At 37.1% G+C, this 21,095-nt stretch overlaps 1 protein-coding gene across 1 annotated transcript in view; it reads left to right on the forward strand.

The window, feature by feature from the left end:
- The window catches only part of GABRB1 (gamma-aminobutyric acid type A receptor subunit beta1), a 473,522-nt gene that overhangs the window by 319,935 nt on the left and 132,492 nt on the right, over positions 1-21,095 (forward strand). Inside the window, exon 5 of the mRNA XM_049790155.1 lies at positions 5,319-5,401. Within this exon, the coding sequence (XP_049646112.1) occupies positions 5,319-5,401 (83 nt within the window). The remainder of the gene's footprint in view (positions 1-5,318; positions 5,402-21,095) is intronic.

The following is a 21,095-nucleotide window of genomic DNA, read 5'->3' on the forward strand; positions in this document are numbered from 1 at the left end:
TGGGAGTGAGCAGAAAAAAGGCTCCAGGAAAGCACAACCGCTCAGCTTCGCTTCACGGCCCTGCACTCTTTCTAAGAAAAGAACACCATCACAACAAGAAGAAAAACTCAAACTAAGTACTGTGCTGGATCACTGAAGCCCAGAATTTCTCTCTCAACTGTCTTCTCTGCTGAGTACTCTGGCCTAAGATTTGATCCTGTGTGAGGCTTCATCCACGGAGGAATCCCCTCCCTTGGAGGCAAGTCGACTCATCCAGAAAGGGTGGAACCAGAAAAGTGTGGCTGCCTGCATCATTTAGCAAATAAATACCACCACAAGACATAAAAATCCACAATACAGGTGTGACAATGGGGAAACAAGGCAGGCCAGCACCAGACATAGAGAATGAAGATGACAATTCTGATGACCAGATAATGACCAACCAACTAATCAACCTCTCAGATAAGGACTTTAGATTAGCAATATGGAAGATCCTCAACGAACTCAAAGAAACCATGGATCGAGTTGAAAAGAACACTAATAAGAACCAAGAAAATATGAAGACAGAAATCACAAAACTCAAAACTGAAATAACATGTCAACTAACAGGCCTGAAAAAGTCAGTAAAAGAAGTGAATGACAAAATGGATAAGCTCTGGGACAGGGTATCAGAAGCTGAGAATAGACTTGGTGCTGTGGAAGATGAGATACATAACAATTCCATACAGCAGGAGAGATTGGAAAAAAAAACTTAAAGCAAATGAACAGGCAATGGAAAATTTAGTCAAAAAATGGAAACAGATGAAAATAGAAGTCTACGATAAGCTCAACAGAAACAACTTAAGAATCATTGGAGTCTCAGAGACCCAGGAGAAAATTTCCAGGAACATGATTAAAGAGAAACTTCCAGAGCTAAAGAATATATGTGATCAAATCCGGCATGCTTGAAGAGTACCAACCAAAAGAGGCCCCAAAAAGAATACCCCAAAGACACATCCTAGTCACAATGATGAATCCCACAAATAGAGACAAAATTCTGAAAACAGCAAGATAAAAAAGGGAAATTACATTCAAGGGAGCATCCTTGAGATTTACTGCAGACCTGTCACCAGAAATATTCAAGACTAGAAATCAGTGGTGGGATATTGTGACAAGACTGAATGAAATAAATGTTTCACCTAGAATACTGTACCCAGCAAAACTCACTTTTCAGTTTGAAAAAACAATACATGGTTTCACAGACAAACAACAGCTCAGAAACTTTACAGATTCAAAACCAGTCTTAAGAGAAAAACTGAAAGACCTAATTTAAGACAAGACTAACCAAAAGACACACCAAATTTTAATATAAAGATGGCATTAAATCCCAGGACAATTCTTTCTCTCAATGTCAATGGACTAAATGCACCAGTTAAGAGACACAGAGTGGCTAAATGGATCAAAAAACTCAATCCAACCTTCTGCTGCCTACAAGAAACGCACCTGAATAGTCAGAACAAACATAGATTCAAAATAAAAGGCTGGAGAAAAATTATCCAAGCAAACAACACGAATAAAAAAGCTGGAGTGGTTATACTAATATCAGATAATGCAAACTTTATACTCAGGAAGGTTGTAAGGGACAAAGATAAACATTTTATATTTATCAAGCGGTATGTAAAGCAGAAAGAAAAAACTTTCCTAAACATATATGCACTGAATGAGGGGCCAGCAAAATATTTAATACAATTGTTGACAAATCTGAAAAACATAATCAATAACAACACAATCATTGTGGGGGACCTCAACACGGCTTTGTCAACACTGAATAGGTCAACCAGAATGAAACCCAACAAGAATATACTAGACCTAAAAAGAGAAATGAAAGAAAGAGGCCTAGTAGATATATATAGGACACTCCATCCCCAGAAACCGGGATACACATTCTTCTCCAACGTACATGGGACATTCTCCAGGATAGACGACATGCTGGCACATAAAACATACCTCCATAATATCAAGAGGATAGAAATTTTGCAGACTACCTTCGCTGACCACAAGGCTCTGAAACTATTTGTGAATTCCAAAGGGACACAGAAGAAAAACTTTAACACCTGAAAGTTAAACAGCTTCATACTGAATAACCAATGGGTCCAAGATGAAATCAAGGAGGAAATCAAAAGATTCCTGGAAACAAATGACAACAAAGACACAAACTATCAGAACTTATGGGACACAGCAAAAGCAGTACTGAGAGAAAAATTTATAGCTTTGCAAGCACACATCAGGAAGGAAGAAGGAGCTTACCTGAGTAGCTTAATGACACAACTAATAGAACTAAAAAGTGCTCAATAAAAGGACCCAAAAATAGGGAGACAGAAGGAAATAACAAAGCTGAGAGCAGAAATCAACGAAGTGGAAAACCAAAAAACAATCTGAAAGATCAATGAGAGCAGAAGTTGGTTGTTTGAAAAAATAAACAAGATTGATAGACCACTGGAAAAACTAACAAAGAAAGAGAGAGAGAAAAACTTGATAACTCATATTAGGAATGAAAAAGGAGAGATGACTACTGATATGACAGGAATTCAAAGGGTAATCAGAAACTACTTTGAGAAACTCTATGCCACTAAAAATGAGAACCTGGAAGAAATGGATAAATTCTTGGAATTTTATAATCCTCCACAGTTGAAGGAAGAGGATGTAGCATATCTAAACACCCCCATCACTATTGATGAAATTAAAATGGTAATCAAATGTCTGCCGAAAAACAAAAGCCCAGGCCCAGATAGATTCACTAATGAATTCTTTCAAACTTTCCAAGAGGATCTACTACCAATCCTGGCAAGCCTCTTTCATGAAATTTAACAAACAGAAACATTTCCAAATACTTCCAAATAGCTTTTATAAAGCAACCAGACAGAGGTGCTACGAAAAAAGAAAGTTACAGACCAATATCGCTGATGAATTCAGATGCAAAGATCCTCAACAAAATCCTGGAAAATAGTATTTAATGCCTCATTAAGAAGATCATTAAGATGATGGCAGGATTAACATCATCAAAATGGCAATACTCCCCAAGGCATTATACAGATTTAATGCAATCCCTCTAAAGATACCCATGACATTCTTCAAAGAAATGGATCAGGCACTTTTGAAATTCGTTTGGAACAATAAACACCCTAGAATAGCTAAAGCAATCATTGGAAAAAGAATATGGGAGAAATTACTTTCCCCAACTTTAACTTTACTACAAAGCAATAGTTATCAAAACAGCATGGTACTGGAATAAGGACAGGCCCTCAGATCAGTGGAATAGGCTTGAATACTCAGAAAATGTTCCCCAGACATACAATAACCTAATGTTTGATAAAGGAGCAAGAAATCATAAATAGAGCAAAGAAAGCCTCTTCAACAAGCGGTGTTGGCAAAACTGGATAGCCACTGGCAAAAAAAAATTGAACTTAGACCCCCAGCTAACACCATGTACCAAGGTAAAATCCAAATGGATCAAAGACCTCGATATCAGACCCAAAACCATAAGATATATAGAACAACACATAGGCAAAACACTCCAGGACATTGAGACTACTGGCATCTTCAAGGAGGAAACTGTACTCTCCAAGCAAGTGAAAGCAACGACTAACAGATGGGAATATATTAAGCTGAGAAGCTTCTGCAGCTCAAAGGAAATAGTGCCCAGGATACAAGAGCCACCCACTGAGTGGGAGAAACTATTCACCCAATACCCATCAGATAAAGGGCTAATCTCCAAAATATACAAGCCACTGACAGAACTTTACAAGAAAAAAACATCTAATCCCATCAAAAAATGGGGAGAAGAAATGAACGGACTCTTTGACAAAGAAGAAATACAAATGGCCAAAAGACACATGAAAAAATGTTCCACATCACTAATCATCAGGAAGATGCAAATCAAAACAATGATGAGATACCACCTCACACCACAGAGAATGGCACACATCACAAAGAATGAGAATAAACAGTGTTGGCAGGGATGTGGAGAGAAAGGAACTCTTATCCACTGCTGGTGGGAATGCCGTCTAGTTCAACCTTTATGGAAAGCGATATGGAGATTCCTTCAAAATTTGGAAATCGAGCTCCCATACGACCCAGCTATACCACTCCTAGGAATATACCCTAGGAACACAAAAATACAACACAAAAACCCCTTCCTTACACCTATATTCATTGCAGCACTATTTACCATAGCAAGATTCTGGAAACAACCAAGATGCCCTTCAACAGATGAATGGCTAAAGAAACAGTGGTACATATACACAATGGAATATTACGCAGCTGTCAGGAGTGATGAAGTCATGAAATTTTCCTATACATGATGTACACGGAATCTATTATGCTGACTGAAATAAGTCAGAGAGAGAGAGAGAAAAACACAGAATGGTCTCACTCATCTATGGGTTTTAAGAAAAATGAAAGACATTCTTGCAATAATAATTTTCAGACACAAAAGAGAAAAGAGCTGGAAGTTCCAGCTCACCTCAGGAAGCTCACCACAAAGAGTGATGAGTTTAGTTAGAGAAATAACTACATTTTGAACTGTCCTAATAATGAGAATGTATGAGGGAAATGGAAAGCCTGGGGTCGGGTGGGGAGGAGGGTGATTTGGGACATTGGTGATGGGAATGTTGCACTGGTGATGGGTGGTGTTCTTTACATGACTGAAACCCAAGAACAATCATGTATGTAATCAAGTTGTTTAAATAAAATATATAAAAAATTAAATAATATTAAATACTATTATTTACTGTTGTTTTTGTGTTTTATTCTTAGTTTGTATGTAATAGAAGAGAAAAGTAGGTTTTGAACATGGATGTGTCTTTCTGGTCATATATCTGAAGGTGCCTTAGATATAGATAGAAACTATGCTAGGATACTAGTAAATAGAGAAAATATGACATAATAGAAACTACAATAATGGACTTCACTAAATATAATTAACATTCTTTGACTAGATAGACTAGGCTAAGAATTCTACTCATTACCTATTTTAATTAATTTTTATTAGGTAAAGTGATCCACAAAGTTATTCATAGATGAGTTTCAGGCATACAACTTTCTAAAATTTCTTAATTCTTATAAAGATCATATGAAGTTGGTTTTTGAATGAAAATTGATAAAAGCAATTCAAGGAAATGAATTGATCAGTAGAAGCTCACACCACTAGTGGGAAACATATAATCCTTCAATCGCTAGTTTTCTTCAAAATGTTTAATTACAGATTTTTATGCCAGATGGTAAACATATTTTAGTATTGAAAGCCTGAAAATAAAATGTCCACATTCTCATGATGCTCTTTTCTCTCCTTCATCTCACAGGATTACAACTACAGCTGCATGCATGATGGATCTACGGAGATACCCTTTGGATGAACAAAACTGTACCCTGGAGATTGAAAGCTGTGAGTGACTTAAAGGAATAAAATAGATGGATGTTTGTATGGCCCAAAGTTCAATAGTGTAGTGAGTTGTAGGTATCATAAGAATGGTAACTACATTTCCTTGCCAACTTTTAAAGAGGTTCACATTCTACTGAAATTTTCCCTTATCTTAGTATCTTAATACATGTATAATTTTGAGACATCAGGTAAACTCCACTTATTTTAGCTAGGCAATTTATGAAACGGTGTTTTTCCTTTTCGAAGAAGATTTTCTCATAAAGAATTCCAATATTAAAAACACTTAGAAAAATACTTTTGAGATTTGTTATAGTAGAAAGTCTATTCCCTTGAAGGATAGTTGATTGCTTTCTTTTAGCAAACACTGCTAGAGTCATGTGTATTTGTCTTTCTTTATGAAAAGAACATGATGATAATTGTATTCATACATTTTCACTTTAAGACAAAGGCATTTTTCAAGCCCCTGACAAATTTTGGATTTTCCTTTGAGTTATATTTTATTTTAATTGACTTATCTTGGTTTACAATCCCATAGAAATTCATAGGTATATTTTCTTATTCTGTAAAAATGTAAGATTTACCATAACTACAAACAATGTTCTATTGTCATTCCAGATGCAAAAATGCATATACCATTCTTTTCACTTTTTTCTCCAGTAACTATTTTAATGCAGAACTCATTATGTTGGATTTTGTCAGTTCATTTGCTTTATTTATTTATATTCACATATGAGTAAAACCATCTGGAAATTGTTTTTTAGTCCCTTATGATTTTCACTTAGCATAATCACTTCAAGCTACATCAACTTTGTTTCAGTTTGAGCAATTTAAACTTTTCTAGTGGAGAGTAGTAGTATTCCATTGAGCATATATGCCAGTTTCTTTATTCAATCATCATTGGTGGGTTGATTAATTGATTCCATATTTTCGCTGATGTAAAAAATGCTACTTTGAACACAGGGGTGCATTTCCTTTTAAACTAATTTTTGTATTTTTTGAATAAATGCTTACCATAGTAGATATTTTTACATTATATATTGTTTTAATTTTATATTTTAAGGAGTTTTTATACTACTTTCTACAGAGATAATAATTTACATTTTAATAACACTGTGCCAGAGTTCTTTTATTCGCCACATTTTCACAACATTTGTTTCTAATCTTATATAGGCTGTGCTCACTAGTGTGAACTTTTATCTTGAGGTTTGTTACTTTTTTTTGTTTGTTTTATTTTATTTAAACTATTGTGATTTACAAAGTCCTTCATAATTGGATTTCAGATATACAGTGAATCTGGGCCATTCCCACCACCAGTGTCAACCTCTCTTCACCAATGCTCCCAAGAATGCAACCTATACCAGCACCCTTTGCCCCCTGGGCTGCCAATGTAACAGGCCCATTTTAAGTTTAGATTGTTATAATTTGGGTCTTTTGGTTCTATTGTTGTTGACTTTGGCTTGAATATTTATTTACCAATGTATATGAGATGACTTGGCTGTGTCCCCCATCCTTTTATTTATTCCCCTTTTTATTTTTATTTTAAAAAATGCAGAAATGTAAGGTAAAACAAAGTAATTTGTGTCCCAAAGTTCTATTAAAAAAAGGCAGGAGCCCCGAACTAAAAGATGAGCACAGCAAAAGTTGGGAGAAATATAAAAAATATATATATATAAAAAAAACCTTTGGCTTAAAAACAGAGTGTCCTTTCTCATGAAGCATCCTGCCATTAGACCAACTGCAGGTGCTGGACATACTAAGTTGTCTAACCCCAAAGTTCTCCACAATCACAGTTGTCGCAGTCAGGCTTCTGTAATTAGAGATCTTGAGTTTTGCACAGATCCTATGTTGAAGTCAGGGTGTCACAGAGTATCTTCTGCTTTTGTTTTATCTTTAGGTCACGAGGCAAAGACCCCTCCCCTATAAGCAAGTTGTTGCTGTTTCAAAATAGTCAGTGTCATTTAAATCTACCCTTGAGCAAGTCGGTTCCAGAGCAGCATTAGGGCCTTCCATGATGGAAATTTGATTTCTGGTGCTGGTGCAGAAAACCATGCAAGTTCCAAAGATGGGATCCAAGGCTCAGGATTCAACCCAATATCTATTAACTGAAGCCTAAGTCAAGTCACTATGACAAATGTTCAGGGTGAAAGGCCTCCCTGCAATGTAAAATTTATAAGTTCTTATATTAGATAAGAACTTCTTTCTATACATAAGATTTTTCCCTTTTTAAGTGCCTATGCAAAAATAAAAAATGCCATATATGCACTGGTGCACATAGGGGAGAGTTTAGACCATTGACATTTAAGGAATCTATTGATAGAAAGGGATGTTTTGCCATTATGTTGTGTAGGGTTGTTATTATTGCAATTGGGTATTTGATTTATGTAATTGATCTTTGAGTACTTCATTTAGAGTTGGTTTAGTTAGCATGAATATCGCAACTTCTTTTTTGTTCGAGAATGTTTATAACTCTCCCTTCCTTGTAAATGAAATTTTTTCTTGGTAGTGGACTCTAAATTTTATTCAGTAGTTTGAATATGTCATTTCACTCTTTTCTTGTCCGGATTGTTTCAAATAGAAGATCTGTTTTGATTCTTATGTTCTATCCTTGATACTCGAGTTTTTTTTCTTCTTCTCCCTTACTTTTTTAAGTAATCCATCTCTCTTTGTTTTTGGCTCTTTTGGATTAATATAGGTCTTGGTGGTGTTCTGTTAGGGTCTTTTTGGCACACATTTTGCCTCTTGGAATTGTAAGAAGCCTCTTTCCAGGTGGTAGGAAAGTTCTCTGCTATTATTTCAACCAGTTCCTGATTTTCCCCTTTCCATTTTCCTCCCCTCTTGGTATTCCTATAATTTGGAGATTATTTCCTTTTTCTTTGTCCATTAAGTACTTTCCATGTTCTTCCAATATTTTGTCTCTTTTTTTTACTTCTTAAACTGCTGGCCTGTAATTTTTTTCAAGTTTGTCTATGCAATTTTCTATCTGTGTACTTTTGCTTCTATGACTTGCTAACATGTTCATTAGTTCCTCCAGCTCCATTTGTATGGATTTTTTCATCTTCTGAAAGAGCTTTTATTTGAGTTGTTTGAATTATTTATCTATAAATTTCTTAATTTTGCAGGCTAGTGACTTCTTGATTTCTGTTTCTAAAACATTGTGTTGATTTTAGGTCCTCCTCTATAAGACTCAGGCATTTGGATGGACTTAGAAATTTGCCAGATTTCTGTCAATATCCCCAACTGCAGGTGTTTTCTTAGTTTCCCCACTGTTAAAAGCATTTGGTGGGTTGGGATGCTGTAATTTCAGGGTGTTTAAGAAAGTTCTCTATTGAACTGTTTGTATAAAAGTTGGCTAGAAGTTTTTATATATATATAATATAAAACCTCTAGCATATATATATATGTACACACACACATATATATATATATATATATATATGTTAGAATTATTTTCCTAAAAAAAGTGAGGTAATCTAAGTAAAATAAAAAAATTAGTTCATTGGTTTGTTTTGCTGGGTTTTAAGTTGTATATTTTCTAGGAGAAAGAAGTTCTAGATCCAATCTGCCTGTAACTATACATTTTTAATTGAAATGTCTTCATTTGGAATTGGGAAAAGGCAGGTTGATGGGAGATACCAGAGGGTCCCAGTCTCTACCTGGCGTGAAAGATGTCCCAATCAGGGACAGTCTCTAAATGGGGTGAAAGATGCAGGCAATCAGGACTGGCAGTGGGACCCAGAAGGAAACTGAGGAAAAGCCCTGCAGACAGCACAGGCTCCATTTGATGAGAGGTACCAGGAGGTCCCTGTCTCCAAGATACAGACCTGAAAATGAGTTTGTATTTTTTAAATATAATTTTTATTTTGAACATAGTGGCTTACATATTATTGACATAATATTTTAGGTACATATTTACATAAAATCAGAGGGATTCCCATCACCGATTTGTCCTCCCTATACCTCCGTTTTCGTCCTGCCTCCCAAATCCTCCTCCCTCACCCCTGGGGCTGCTAGAAAATGTGGTCCCCTCTGTACCTAGTTTACTACTTAGTAGTCTTGCACCTGTTTGGTCTTGGTGCCTCCCTTATTTCCCCCTCTAACTGGGAGGCAGGGCTAGATAGTTCAAGTTATGTGGTTTTGTTTGAAGAAGAGAAAAGTAATAAACTGGGGTAAATGTCTAAATTGCTGAAAATGGGCAGAATCCTTCTAGAGGCTCTCATCATCAGTTTGAGAGACAAAGGAGAAAAATAAGGTGTAACACCCCAACAGTACAAAAGGAAGTGTCAAATATCCACTGAGCACTACAACAATAACAACAATAAGCACCACAAAAATAGCCATAGTCTTCAGATAAAAAACATGGCAGGGCATATAAAGAAAGAAAAGAAAAGAAGGAAAAAACATAAATGTAAATGGGGACAACAACTTCAATAAACACACCAAGACAAGAAAATCAACAAGAAGTAGATAGGTAAAAAAAAATAATAAAAAATAATAATAATAAATGAGTATTTAAAAAAATAATATATATAAAAAATAAAAAATGTTTTTTGCTTTTTGCCTTTTCTCCCTCCTGCAATGGCACACTAAATATTGGGGTCAGTGGAAAAGGAATTCACTTGGTCTAAGAGATATGGGGTTTCTCCACCCTTGGAGTATATTGTCATGGGATTAACTATAAACTCCGTTGAGGTTCATTTACTCTCCCCTTGGTGCTTTCGTGGTGTTTGGAAGGCTTCTGCTCCATCCTGGGTGATAAAATCAGACCTCTGTATCTAGAGATCTCAGTATCTGCACAGATCCAGGAGTGGGACTTATGATGAACTCTTTCTTTGTCGTTCTAGAAGTTCTGTTCCCTCAGTGTCATTTTAATCCTTCTTCTGTGGTTGGTAGTCTTGGTATTTGCGCTGATCCTAAGATGGAACCTAGGATAGTGTCTTTCATTGTGTTTTCAGAAGCCCCATTTTGTTGCAATTGTCTCAGCCAGACCTTTGGAACTGGGGATCATGGTTGTTGTGCAGGTCGTAATTCAAACCCTAGACTGGGGCTTTTTTTATTGGTCCCAAGGTATATGCAGTCCAGTTATGATTCTAGTAGCCAGCCAGTCATCTGTAAATCGCGATCTTGGCTTTTGGACCCACCAAAGGGTGACAAGTCTTCTGATTTTGTCTTATCATTATCTGGTGAGGTAGGATAACCTGCTCTTAGGTCAAGTTGTTCCCATTTTCCTCGTTGTCAGGATATCATATTAGAGCTGGCACTTGTTGGTAGCCCAGCAGTATTAAGGATGTCCCGGCTGGGATTTGTTTCCCATAGCTGTTGTGAAGAGCTTTGTCATTTCTATGTCTGGAATCCAGGTTTCAAGTCTGGGCAGATGGTGTCTAATCACCTGGGGTCTAAATTGGGTCCTCATGACAATTTTCAAGGTGGGAAATATCCCTGTATTGTAAACAAGTATGAGTTCTTATCCCTAGTAGATAAGAGCTCGCTTTTATATGTAGGATTTCCCCTTTTATTAGTGTGCCTTTGCAGGGAGGAATGGTGCTATATTATATTGTCGGTGCATTTGGGGGTGGACAGAGAAGAAAACAGAAACAGGTCACACACCCAAAAAAGATAAAAATAGGAATAAAAATATATGTGCTCACCTACGTATATGTAGAACAAACATTTTTAAAAAGTGAATTAACAAAGTAATTAAAGGAACAAAGTGATGCAACAGACTACTTTTGGGGATAAGCAGGTAAGGAGGTGGTGTAATACAGGTCTTATACTTATGTTGAAATTTGGGTATCCCCATTGTCTTTTGGAATTTCTTGTGGCGTGTGGGTTCCCAGGCACCTTTCCATCACAGTCCCTGACCTTCTTGAGATTGGTAAAGATTTTCAGCAGGAGGTCTTGGAAGAGTTCTTGCATTGGGGATACTTTTAAGAGCTAAGTCCGGTTTCAAGTAACAGTCCAAGTTAGGGGGAATTGGTAGGAGGGCCACGCAGCCTGAGTCCGCAGGGGAGTTGGTTGCCTATTCTTGCAGGGGATGAGGTGTGGGTTTGACTGGGTGTCCCTTCACTTGGGTGCTGAGTACTGGTTCATTGGGGTAGGAGGTCAGTCTTGATACCGAATGGATTAAGAACTGAGAGTAAAGAGTTTTAATACAGTGGGAGGGCTGGATGGGATTGAAGGGTGAAGGGATAGTTGGATTTCCAAAGGGGAAAGTATATGGAAGGGGTAGGAAGGAAGAAAAGAGAAAATGCATTAGAAAGAAAGGGAGAAGAGGAAAGAAAAAAGGAAAAGAGAAGAAAGGTATAGAAAAGAAAAAATAAAGGAAGTAGTGAGAAGAGAAGAGAAAAATAGCAAGGGAATGCTAGTTTGCTTGAATGTGTTCGATAAGTAGAGCCTGTAGTATAAGTTTTTATGTCAGAGTTGCTGCTTCGGTGGTCTGACTGGTCACATGCTTCAAATCCTAAAAGAAGGTATAACCTAGAGATAAAGTGTATATTAAGAAGTTTTGTCGTACATTCTCGTAGAGCAAGCTGGGACTCAAGATGCCATCTTAGATTGTCCACCCTTTGTATCCAAGAATGCCTGTGAATAGAAAAGCTGAGAGGTTATTTTAAATATACTAAGATTAAGGCATTAAGACATAGTGTTATGAGATGTTTCCATTGGAGTCAGTGATTTCCCGTGGTGTTCTTCATCTGTGATCCTGTATAAGATCCCTAAGGGATTATTATCGGCCTTTGGATTAGAAGACTGATTACATACTTGTTCTCTCAATGCTGCTGTTTCTGCTGTGACTGGTTTCTTTGTGGTATAATGTGTTGTCAAGAGTTTGTGTTGCTCGTTTTTCTTGTATTTTGGACCATACTCCCAGTATATGTTGACTATTACAGTGTTTGGAGTTTCTACCGTGTTAAACCCTGTTATTTGGGTGTTGAGTATTAGTTGTGTATAAGGTGTATGTTCTAGGTGCTTCAGAATAGTGCTATCATTCTGTATTTATCTTTGTCTTCTGACTTACTTCGTTTAACATAATATGATCTAGGTCCATCCACGTTGCTACAAAGTCTGTGACTGTATCATTTCTGAGTGCCATGTAGTATTCCATTGTGTATAGATACCACATATTAATGATCCATTCATCTATTGTTGGGCATCAAGGTTGGTTCCAGGACTTGGCTAATATACTAAGTGTTATGATAAATAGTGTGGTGCACACATACATTGGAATGAATATCCTTCCAACTTGGGGGTAGGTACCTAGGAGAGCAATTTCTGGGTCAAACGCAGCTCAATTTTTAGCTCTTTGAACACTCTCCAGACTGTTCTCCATAGGTGTAGGACTAGGGGGCATTCCCACCAGCAGTGGGTGAGAGTGCCTTTCATACCGCATCCCCGCCAACAAAGATTGTTCCCATTATTTTTGATGTGAGCCATCCTCACTGGTGTAAGGTGGTACCTCATTGTTGTCTTGATTTGGATCTTCCTGATGATGAGTGAAGGTGAGGATATTTTTATGTGTTTGTTGGCAATCCTTCTGTCTTCCTCAGAGAAGTGTCTATTCATTTCATCTCCCCGTTTCTTTATGGCTTTATTTGGTTTTGGGGGGCTCAGCTTTCTGAGTGCTTTGTATGTTCTAGATATCAGCCCTTTATCTGATATGTCGAGGAAAAAAATTTTTCCCATTCTGTTAACTGTCTCTTTGTGTTAAGTATGGTTTCCATTGCCATGCAGCTTTTTAGTTTGATGTAGTCCCATTTGTTTGTGTTTGATGCTAAAGTTCTTGCCATTGGTGCTCCATCCTCGAAGACCTTTTTGATATATAGTTCTTCGAGTGTTCTACATATTTTATTCTCGATAAACTTTATAGTTTTGGGTCTGATTTCAAGGTCTTTTATTCATTTTGAGTTGACTTTTGTATAAGGAATGAGTTATGGATCAATTTTCACTTTCGTACATGTGGTTTTCCAATTGTACCAACACCATTTGTTGAATAAACTTCCTTTATTCCATTTTAAGTTCTTGCCTCTTTTATCAAATATTAGTTGGCTGTATATCTGGGGGTTTATGTCTGGGAATTCTGTTCTGACCCACTGGTTTGAGGTCCTGTCTCTGTTTCAGTACCATGCTGTTTTGATCTCTATGGCTTTATAGTATAGTTTCAAGTTAGGTAAGGAGATGACACCCAGCTTCTTGGTTTTCAGTAAGTTTCTCTATCCTGGGTCTTTTGTGGTTCCATATGAATTTTGTGATTAATTGTTCTAATTCATTAAATAATGATGTCTGAATTTGGATTGGGATTGCATTAAATCTATACAGTAGTTTGGGTAGGATAGTCATTTTGACTATGTTAATTCTACCTATCCATGAGCATGGGATGTTCTTCCATTTCTTAAGATCCTCTTCAATTTCTTTCTGAAGTGTTTTAACGTTTCCCTGGTACAGGTCTTTCACTTCCCTTGTAAGGTTAATTCCTAGGTACCTGATATTTTTTATACTATTTTAAATGTTATTGTATTTTTGATCTCTCTCCTAGACTTCGTGGTTTGTATATAGAAACGATACTGTCTTTTGTGTATTGACTTTGTATCCAGCCACTTTGCTGTATTGGTTAATTGTTTCTAGGAGTTTTGCTGTGGACTCTTTAGGATTTTCGATGTATATCATCATATCGTCTGCAAATAGAGACAGCTTGAGTTACTCTTTCCCAATTTGGATTCCTTTGATTCCTTTCTCTTGTCAGATTGCTATTGCTAGGACTTCTAAGGTTATATTGAATAAGAGTGGAGAGAGTGGACAGCCTTGCCTTGTTCCTGACCTTAGTGGGAATGCTTCTAGTTTCTCACCATTAAGTATAATGTTGGCTCTAGGCTTTTCGTAGATAGCTGTAACTATCTTGAGGAAGGTTCCATCTAACCCTATTTTGCTGAGTGTCTTTAACATGAAAGGGTGTTGGATTTTGTCAAACGCCTTCTCCACATCGATTGATATGATCATGTGGTTTTTTTATTTCTTCTTGTTGATGTGATGTATAGTGTTGATTGATTTGCGTATGTTGAACCAACCTTGCATTCCTGGTATAAAACCCACTTGGTCATGATGTATGATCTTTTTGATGAAGTGCTGGATTCAGTTTTCTAAGATTTTGTTGAGTATCTTTGCATCTATGTTCATTAGTGAGTTTGGTCTATAGTTTTCTTTCTTGGTGGTGTCTTTGCCATTTTGGGGGATGAGTGTGATATTAGCATCATAAAAAGAGTTGGGGAGGATTCCTGGGGTTTTTTGATGGTATGGAAGAGCCTATAGAAAAGTGGTAGTAAGTATTCCCGGAATGTTTGATAAAATTCACCTGTAAATCCATCTGGGCCTAAACTTTTGTTCCTAGGAAATTTCTTAATTACATCTTCAATTTTCTCTGAGGTGATTGGTCTGTTTAGGCTTTCTAGTTCTTCCTTTTCCAATCTCGGAAGATGGTATTTTTCCAAGAATCTGTAGATTTTTACTGGGTTTTCTAGACTAGCTTACTATAGGTGTTCATAATATGATCTCATGATATGTTGTATTTCTTGGGGTTCTGTTGTAATCTCTCCCCTTTCATTTAGGATCCTACTGATTTGGGTGTTTTCCCTCTTTTTTGTTAGTTTTTGCCAGTGGTTTGTCTATCTTGCTTATTTTTTCGAAAAACCAACTCCTGGTCTCATTGATTTTTTGTATTGTTTTCTTAGTTTCTATATTGTTTATTTCTGCTCTAGTTTTTATTTCTTGCCTTCTGGTTGTGGTTGGATTTCTCGGCTGCTGTTGTTACAATTCATAGAGGTGATCCTTTAAACTGTTGATTTTGTCATTTTCCTGTTTCTTGACATAGGCCTGTATTGCTATGAGTTTCCTCCTAATTACAGCTTTTGCTGTGTCCCACAAATTTTGACAAGTTGTCTCTTCATTATCATTTCTCTCAAGGAATCTTTTTATTTCTTCCTTGAGTTGCTCTTTGATCCAGCTGTTGTTGAGCAGCATGTTGTTTAATCTCCAGGTATTAGTTTTTCTCCATTGATTCTTCTTGAAGTCAGTTTTGTCCTCTCTTTCATAGTGATCTCATAGGGTGCTTCTAATGATCCTTACCTTTGTGGTCTTATATAGGTTTGCTTTGTATCCAAAAACATGGTCTATTCTGGAGAAGGTTCCATTTGGGTTTGAGAAGAATGTATATTCTGCTTTCGGCAGATAGAGGGCCTTGTGTAAGTCTATTAGCCCTAGATCTTCTAATTTTTTATTTAGAGCTCTTATTTATTTGCTATTTTTTTGTTTGGTGGAACTGTCCAGTGGTGATATTGGAGTATTGACGTCCCCTACTATTATCATGTTTCCCTTCATGTGTTTCTCCAGGCTTGCAAGCAGTTGCCTCACATATTTTGCTGGCTCTACATTAGGTGCATAGATATTGACCAGGGTTAGTACTTCTTGATCTAATGTTCCCCTGATCAGTAAGTAGTGACCCTAATTGCCTCTGATCACTTTCTTGAGGTTGAATGCAATTTGATCTGATATAAGAATGGCTGTCCCTGCTCCTTCTTGTTTTCCATTGGCCTGAATAATTACTTTCCATCCTTTTATTCTAAGCCTGTGTTTATCCTGTAGTTGTATGTGTGTTTCTTGCAGACAGCAGAAGTCCGGTTTATTTTTCATAATCCAGTTCTCTACTATGTGTCTTTTAATTGGAGATTTTAGTACGTTAACATTTAGGGAGATTATTGAAAGAGATGACTGTTGTGCAGTTGTGCTGTGTAGGGTGGTTTTTGTTACAATCAGGGGTTTGAATTGTGTAATTCATTTCTGAGTAGGTCGCTTATGATTGGCTTTGTTTGCACAAATAGTTCAAGTTTATTCTTGTTTGAGAATGTTTTTAGTCTGTCCTCCCACATGAATGATAGTTTTTCTGGGTATTGGACCCTAGGTTGGAAATTTTTTTCATTCAGTTGTTTAAATAAGTTATTCCACTGTCTTCTTGCTTGAATTATTTCAAATGAGAGATCTGGTTTGATTCTTATGTCCCTTCCTTTGTACTTGAGGGTTTTTTCCTCTCTTATTGCTTTAAGGAGTTCATCTTTCTCTTTGTTTTTTTTTTTTTTTGCTTTTTTAGATTACTATATATTACTATATATCTCTTTGTTTTTTTTTTTTTTTGCTTTTTTGGATTACTATATATTACTATATATCTTGGTTTATTAGGGTCTATTTTATTAGGGACTCTCTTCACTTCCTGATTTTCACTGAAGTTTCTTCCCAGAGGGTGGGAAAGTTCTCTGCTATTATACCTCTGACTACTTGTTCTTCGCCTTTCACTATTTCCTCCCTTCTGGTATACCCAAAATTCTTAGATTGTTTCTTTTGTCCTTGTTCATTAGATATTGGACTTTTCCTTCCAGTGCTTTGCCTTTTATTTCTTTGTTGGTTTCTTGGTCATTTTTTGTTTGCAGTTTTCCTTCGAGTTCTTCAATGTGTTTCTCCAACTCTGTGTTTCTGATCATAAGGCTTGTTACTTTGTCTTTTAATTCCTTCAATTCTTTTTGTATGGAATCTCTCATGTTCTTTAACATTTCTTCTTTAATTTAGCTGATTTGTTCATCCATAGATTTCTTATACACGGTAGCTAGCATTTCTTTCATTTCTTTTATCAATTCTTGCATTTCTTTCTTCATGGCTACTTTTAGGTCTCTTTCCCATGGATCTGTGCATTTTGGTGGACTTGGAAACTTGCTAGGGTTTATCTCCGTGTCTCCAAATATTAGGGTTCTCCTTGATTTACCCATATTTTTTTGCATTTATTGGTGTGGTTTGGAGTGCTCTGCCTTCTAAATTCAGCCTGCTTTTGTCCCCTGTGGCATGGAGATGGGTCCCCTCTCTGACAGTGTTTCTAGAGGGGGTTGTTGGATGGGCTCACTGAGGTTTGGCTGCTCCTGTGCTCATTATGTAGCCTGATTCGTTCCTCTTTTCTTTTGTTGTCAGCTAGTGCAGGTCCTCTCCTGGGCACAATGGTGGAGTGAGATGTTGGCCCTAGCTCCTTCACTCCTCTCCCCTATATGGAAATCAACCTCCTTCAGTGGGTCTAGTCAATTTCCTTTTCCTTATTACTGCTAGCCAGAGCAGTTCTGCTTCTGGCCACAATGGTTGAGAGTGCTATTGAGCCTAGCTATCTTTTTTTTTTCCCTTTTTTTTTATATATATTTTATTTAAACGACTTGATTACATACGTGATTATATTTGGGTTTCAGTCATGTAAAGAACACCACCCATCACCAGTGCAACATTCCCGTCACCAATGTCCTAAATCTCCCTCCTCTCCACCCGACCCCTGTCTGTACTCTAAAAAGGCTTTCTATTTCCCTCATACATACTCATTATTAGGACAGTTCAAAATGTAGTTATTTCTCTAACTAAACTCATCATTTTTGCGGTGAGCTTCCTGAGGTGAGCTGGAACTTCCAGCTCTTTTCTCTTTTGTGTCTGAAAATTATTATTGCAAGAATGTCTTTCATTTTTCTTAAAACCCATAGATGAGTGAGACCATTCTGCATTATTTTCTCTCTCTCTCTCTCTCTCTGACTTATTTCACTCAGAATAATTGATTCCGTGTACATCCATGTATAGGAAAATTTCATGACTTCATCTCTCCTGACAGCTGCATAATATTCCATTGTGTATATGTACCACAGTTTCTTTAGCCATTCATTGGTTGAAGGGCATCTTTGTTGTTTCCAGAATCTTGCTATGGTAAATAGTGCTGCAATGAATATAGGTGTAAGGAAGGGGTTTTTGTGTTGTATTTTTGTGTTCTTAGGGTATATTCCTAGGAGTGGTATAGCTGGATTGTATGGGGGATTGATTTCCAAATTTTGGAGGAATCTCCATATCGCTTTCCATAAAGGTTGAACTAAACGGCATTCCTAACAGCAGTCGATAAGAATTCCTTTCTCTCCACATCCCTGCCAACACTGATTATTCTCATTCTTTGTGATGTGTGCCATTCTCTGTGGTGTGAGGTGGTATCTCATCATTGTTTTGATTTGCATCTCCCTGATGATTAATGATGTGGAACATTTTTTCATGTGTCTTTTGGCCATTTGTATTTCTTCTTTGTCAAAGTGTCTCTTCATTTCTTCTCCCCATTTTTGATGGGATTAGATGTTTTTTTCTTGTAAAGTTCTGTCAGTGCCTTGTATATTTTGGAGATTAGCCCCTTATCTGATGGGTATTGGGCGAATAGTTTCTCCCACTCAGTGGGTGGCTCTTCTATCCTGGGCACTATTTCCTTTGAGGTACAGAAACTTCTCAGATTAATATATTCCCATCTGTTAATCTCTTCTTTCACTTGCTTGGAGAGTGCAGTTTCCTCTTTGAAGATGCCTGTAGTCTCAATGACCTGGAGTGTTTTGCCTATGTGTTGTTCTTTATATTTTATGGTTTTGGGTCTAATATCAAGGTCTTTGATCCATTTGGATTTTACCTTCGTACATGATTTTAGCTGGGGGTCTAAGTTCAATTTTTTGCAAGTGGCTATCCAGTTGTGCCAATACCACTTGTTGAAGAGGCTTTCCCAGCTCCATTTAGGATTTCCTGCTCCTTTATCGAAATTAGGTTATTGTATTTTCTGAGTATTCAAGCCTATTCCACTGATCTGAGGGTTTATCCATATTCCATTACCATGCTGTTTTGATAACTATTTCTTTGTAGTAAAGTTTAAAGTTGGGGAAAGTAAGTCCTCCCATATTCTTTTTTCCAATGATTGCTTTAGCTATTCTAGGGTGTTTATTGTTCCAAATGAATTTCAAAAGTGCCTGATTCGCTTCTTTGAAGAATGTCATGGGTATCTTTAGAGGGATAGCATTAAATCTGTATAATGCCTTGGGGATTATTGCCATTTTGATGATGTTAATTCTGCCAATCCATGAGCAGGGTGTGTGTTTCCATTTCTGCATGTCCTCTCTTATTTCTTGGAGCAGAGTTTTATAGTTTTCTTTGTATAGGTCCTTCACATTTTTAGTCAAGTTGATTCCAAGATATTTGAGTTTGTGTGGCACTATTGTGAATAGGGTTGTTTTCTTAATGTCCATTTCTTCTTTATTTCTATTGGTGTATAGAAAGGCCATTAATTTTTGTGTGTTAATTTTGTAGCCTGCCACCTTGCTATATGAATCTATCGTTTCTAGAAACTTTTTGGTAGAGTCTTTAGGGTTTTCTAAGAAGAGTATCATGTCATCTGCAAACAGTGAGAGCTTGACTTCTTCCTTTCCTATCTGGATTCCCTTGATATCTTTTTCTTGCCTAATCACTATAGCAAGTACTTCCAGTGCTATGTTGAATAGGAGTGGTGAGAGAGAACAGCCTTGTCTTGTGCCAGAATTTAGAGGAAAGGCTTTCAGTTTTTCTCCATTGAGGATAATATTTGCCATTGGCTTGTAGTAGATGGCCTTAACTATATTGAGAAAGGTTTCTTCCATTCCAATCTTGCTGAGAGTTTTTATCAAGAATGGTGTTGGACCTTATCAAATGCTTTCTCTGCATCTATTGATATGATCATGTGGTTTCTATTTTTCTTGTTCTTGATGGTTGTGTATTATATTGATAGATTTATGGGAGTTAAACCATCCTTGCATTCCTGGGATGAAACCTACTTGATCATAGTGGATGATCTTCTTAATGAGGCATTGAATCCTATTTGCCAGGATTTTGTTGAGGATTTTTGCATCTGTATTCATCAGCGATATTGGTCTGTAACTTTCTTTTTTCGTAGCACCTCTGTCTGGTTTAGGTATCAGGGTGATGTTGGCTTCATAAAAGCTATTTGGAAGTGTTTCTTTTTGTTCAATTTCATGAAAGAGTCTTGCCAGAATTGGTAGTAGTTTCTCTTGGAACGTTTGAAAGAATTATTAGTGAATCCACTTGGCCTGGGCTTTTGTTTTTGGGCAGACATTTGATTACCGTTTTAGTTTCATCAATGGTGATGGGGGTGTTTAGATATGCTACTTCCTCTTCTGTAGAATAAAATAATTAACGATGGTGGTGGATGGTGATGGATGGTGAAGTATGGAGGTGGATGGAGGCCTTTGTCCTTAGGCCCTGGCCACATGGCTTCATCCCCCATGAACAAGCGGGTCTGGGGTACAGGAAAGCGATTGGTATTGAACTCACTCACAGGCAGGCATCAGGAAGCATCAGCTTTATTCATGCCCTATTCACCACATGTGTGTGGCCTACATCATAACCTTTCAAGCACTAGTTATTTTTAGCCCTGCATCTTAACTCCTTTCAGCCATATTCCTTTCACCTCCATGCTGGTCAAAGACCAAAAGAGGCAAAAGCCCCCCAAAGGCCAAAACGGCAAAGACCCTAATCTCCTGGGTCAAAGGCTTTATATAACTTTCCAAGTCCACTCCCTGGAATGGGAGGGGTCTTGCAGGTAAGGTTACACCTAATATCCAGTTCCCAAGACCCCTCCCAGAAAAGGGCAGGTCTCAGGTATGCACACCTAAATCCAGGGTGGAGTTACATTTCCCCCTTCTCTGAAATATAAGACCCTTTTGTAATATTGAATCCACCTTTAGCCAAAGATGGGTTAATATTTTTATACAACAACGTAATAAAGTGAAAATTAACATACCAGCCCTTTTCAAAAACATAACATTTCTGCAAAATATATTATATTCCT

The sequence above is a fragment of the Suncus etruscus genome, chromosome 16 (genome assembly GCF_024139225.1).
Source record: "Suncus etruscus isolate mSunEtr1 chromosome 16, mSunEtr1.pri.cur, whole genome shotgun sequence".
NCBI classification, from domain to species: domain Eukaryota; kingdom Metazoa; phylum Chordata; class Mammalia; order Eulipotyphla; family Soricidae; genus Suncus; species Suncus etruscus.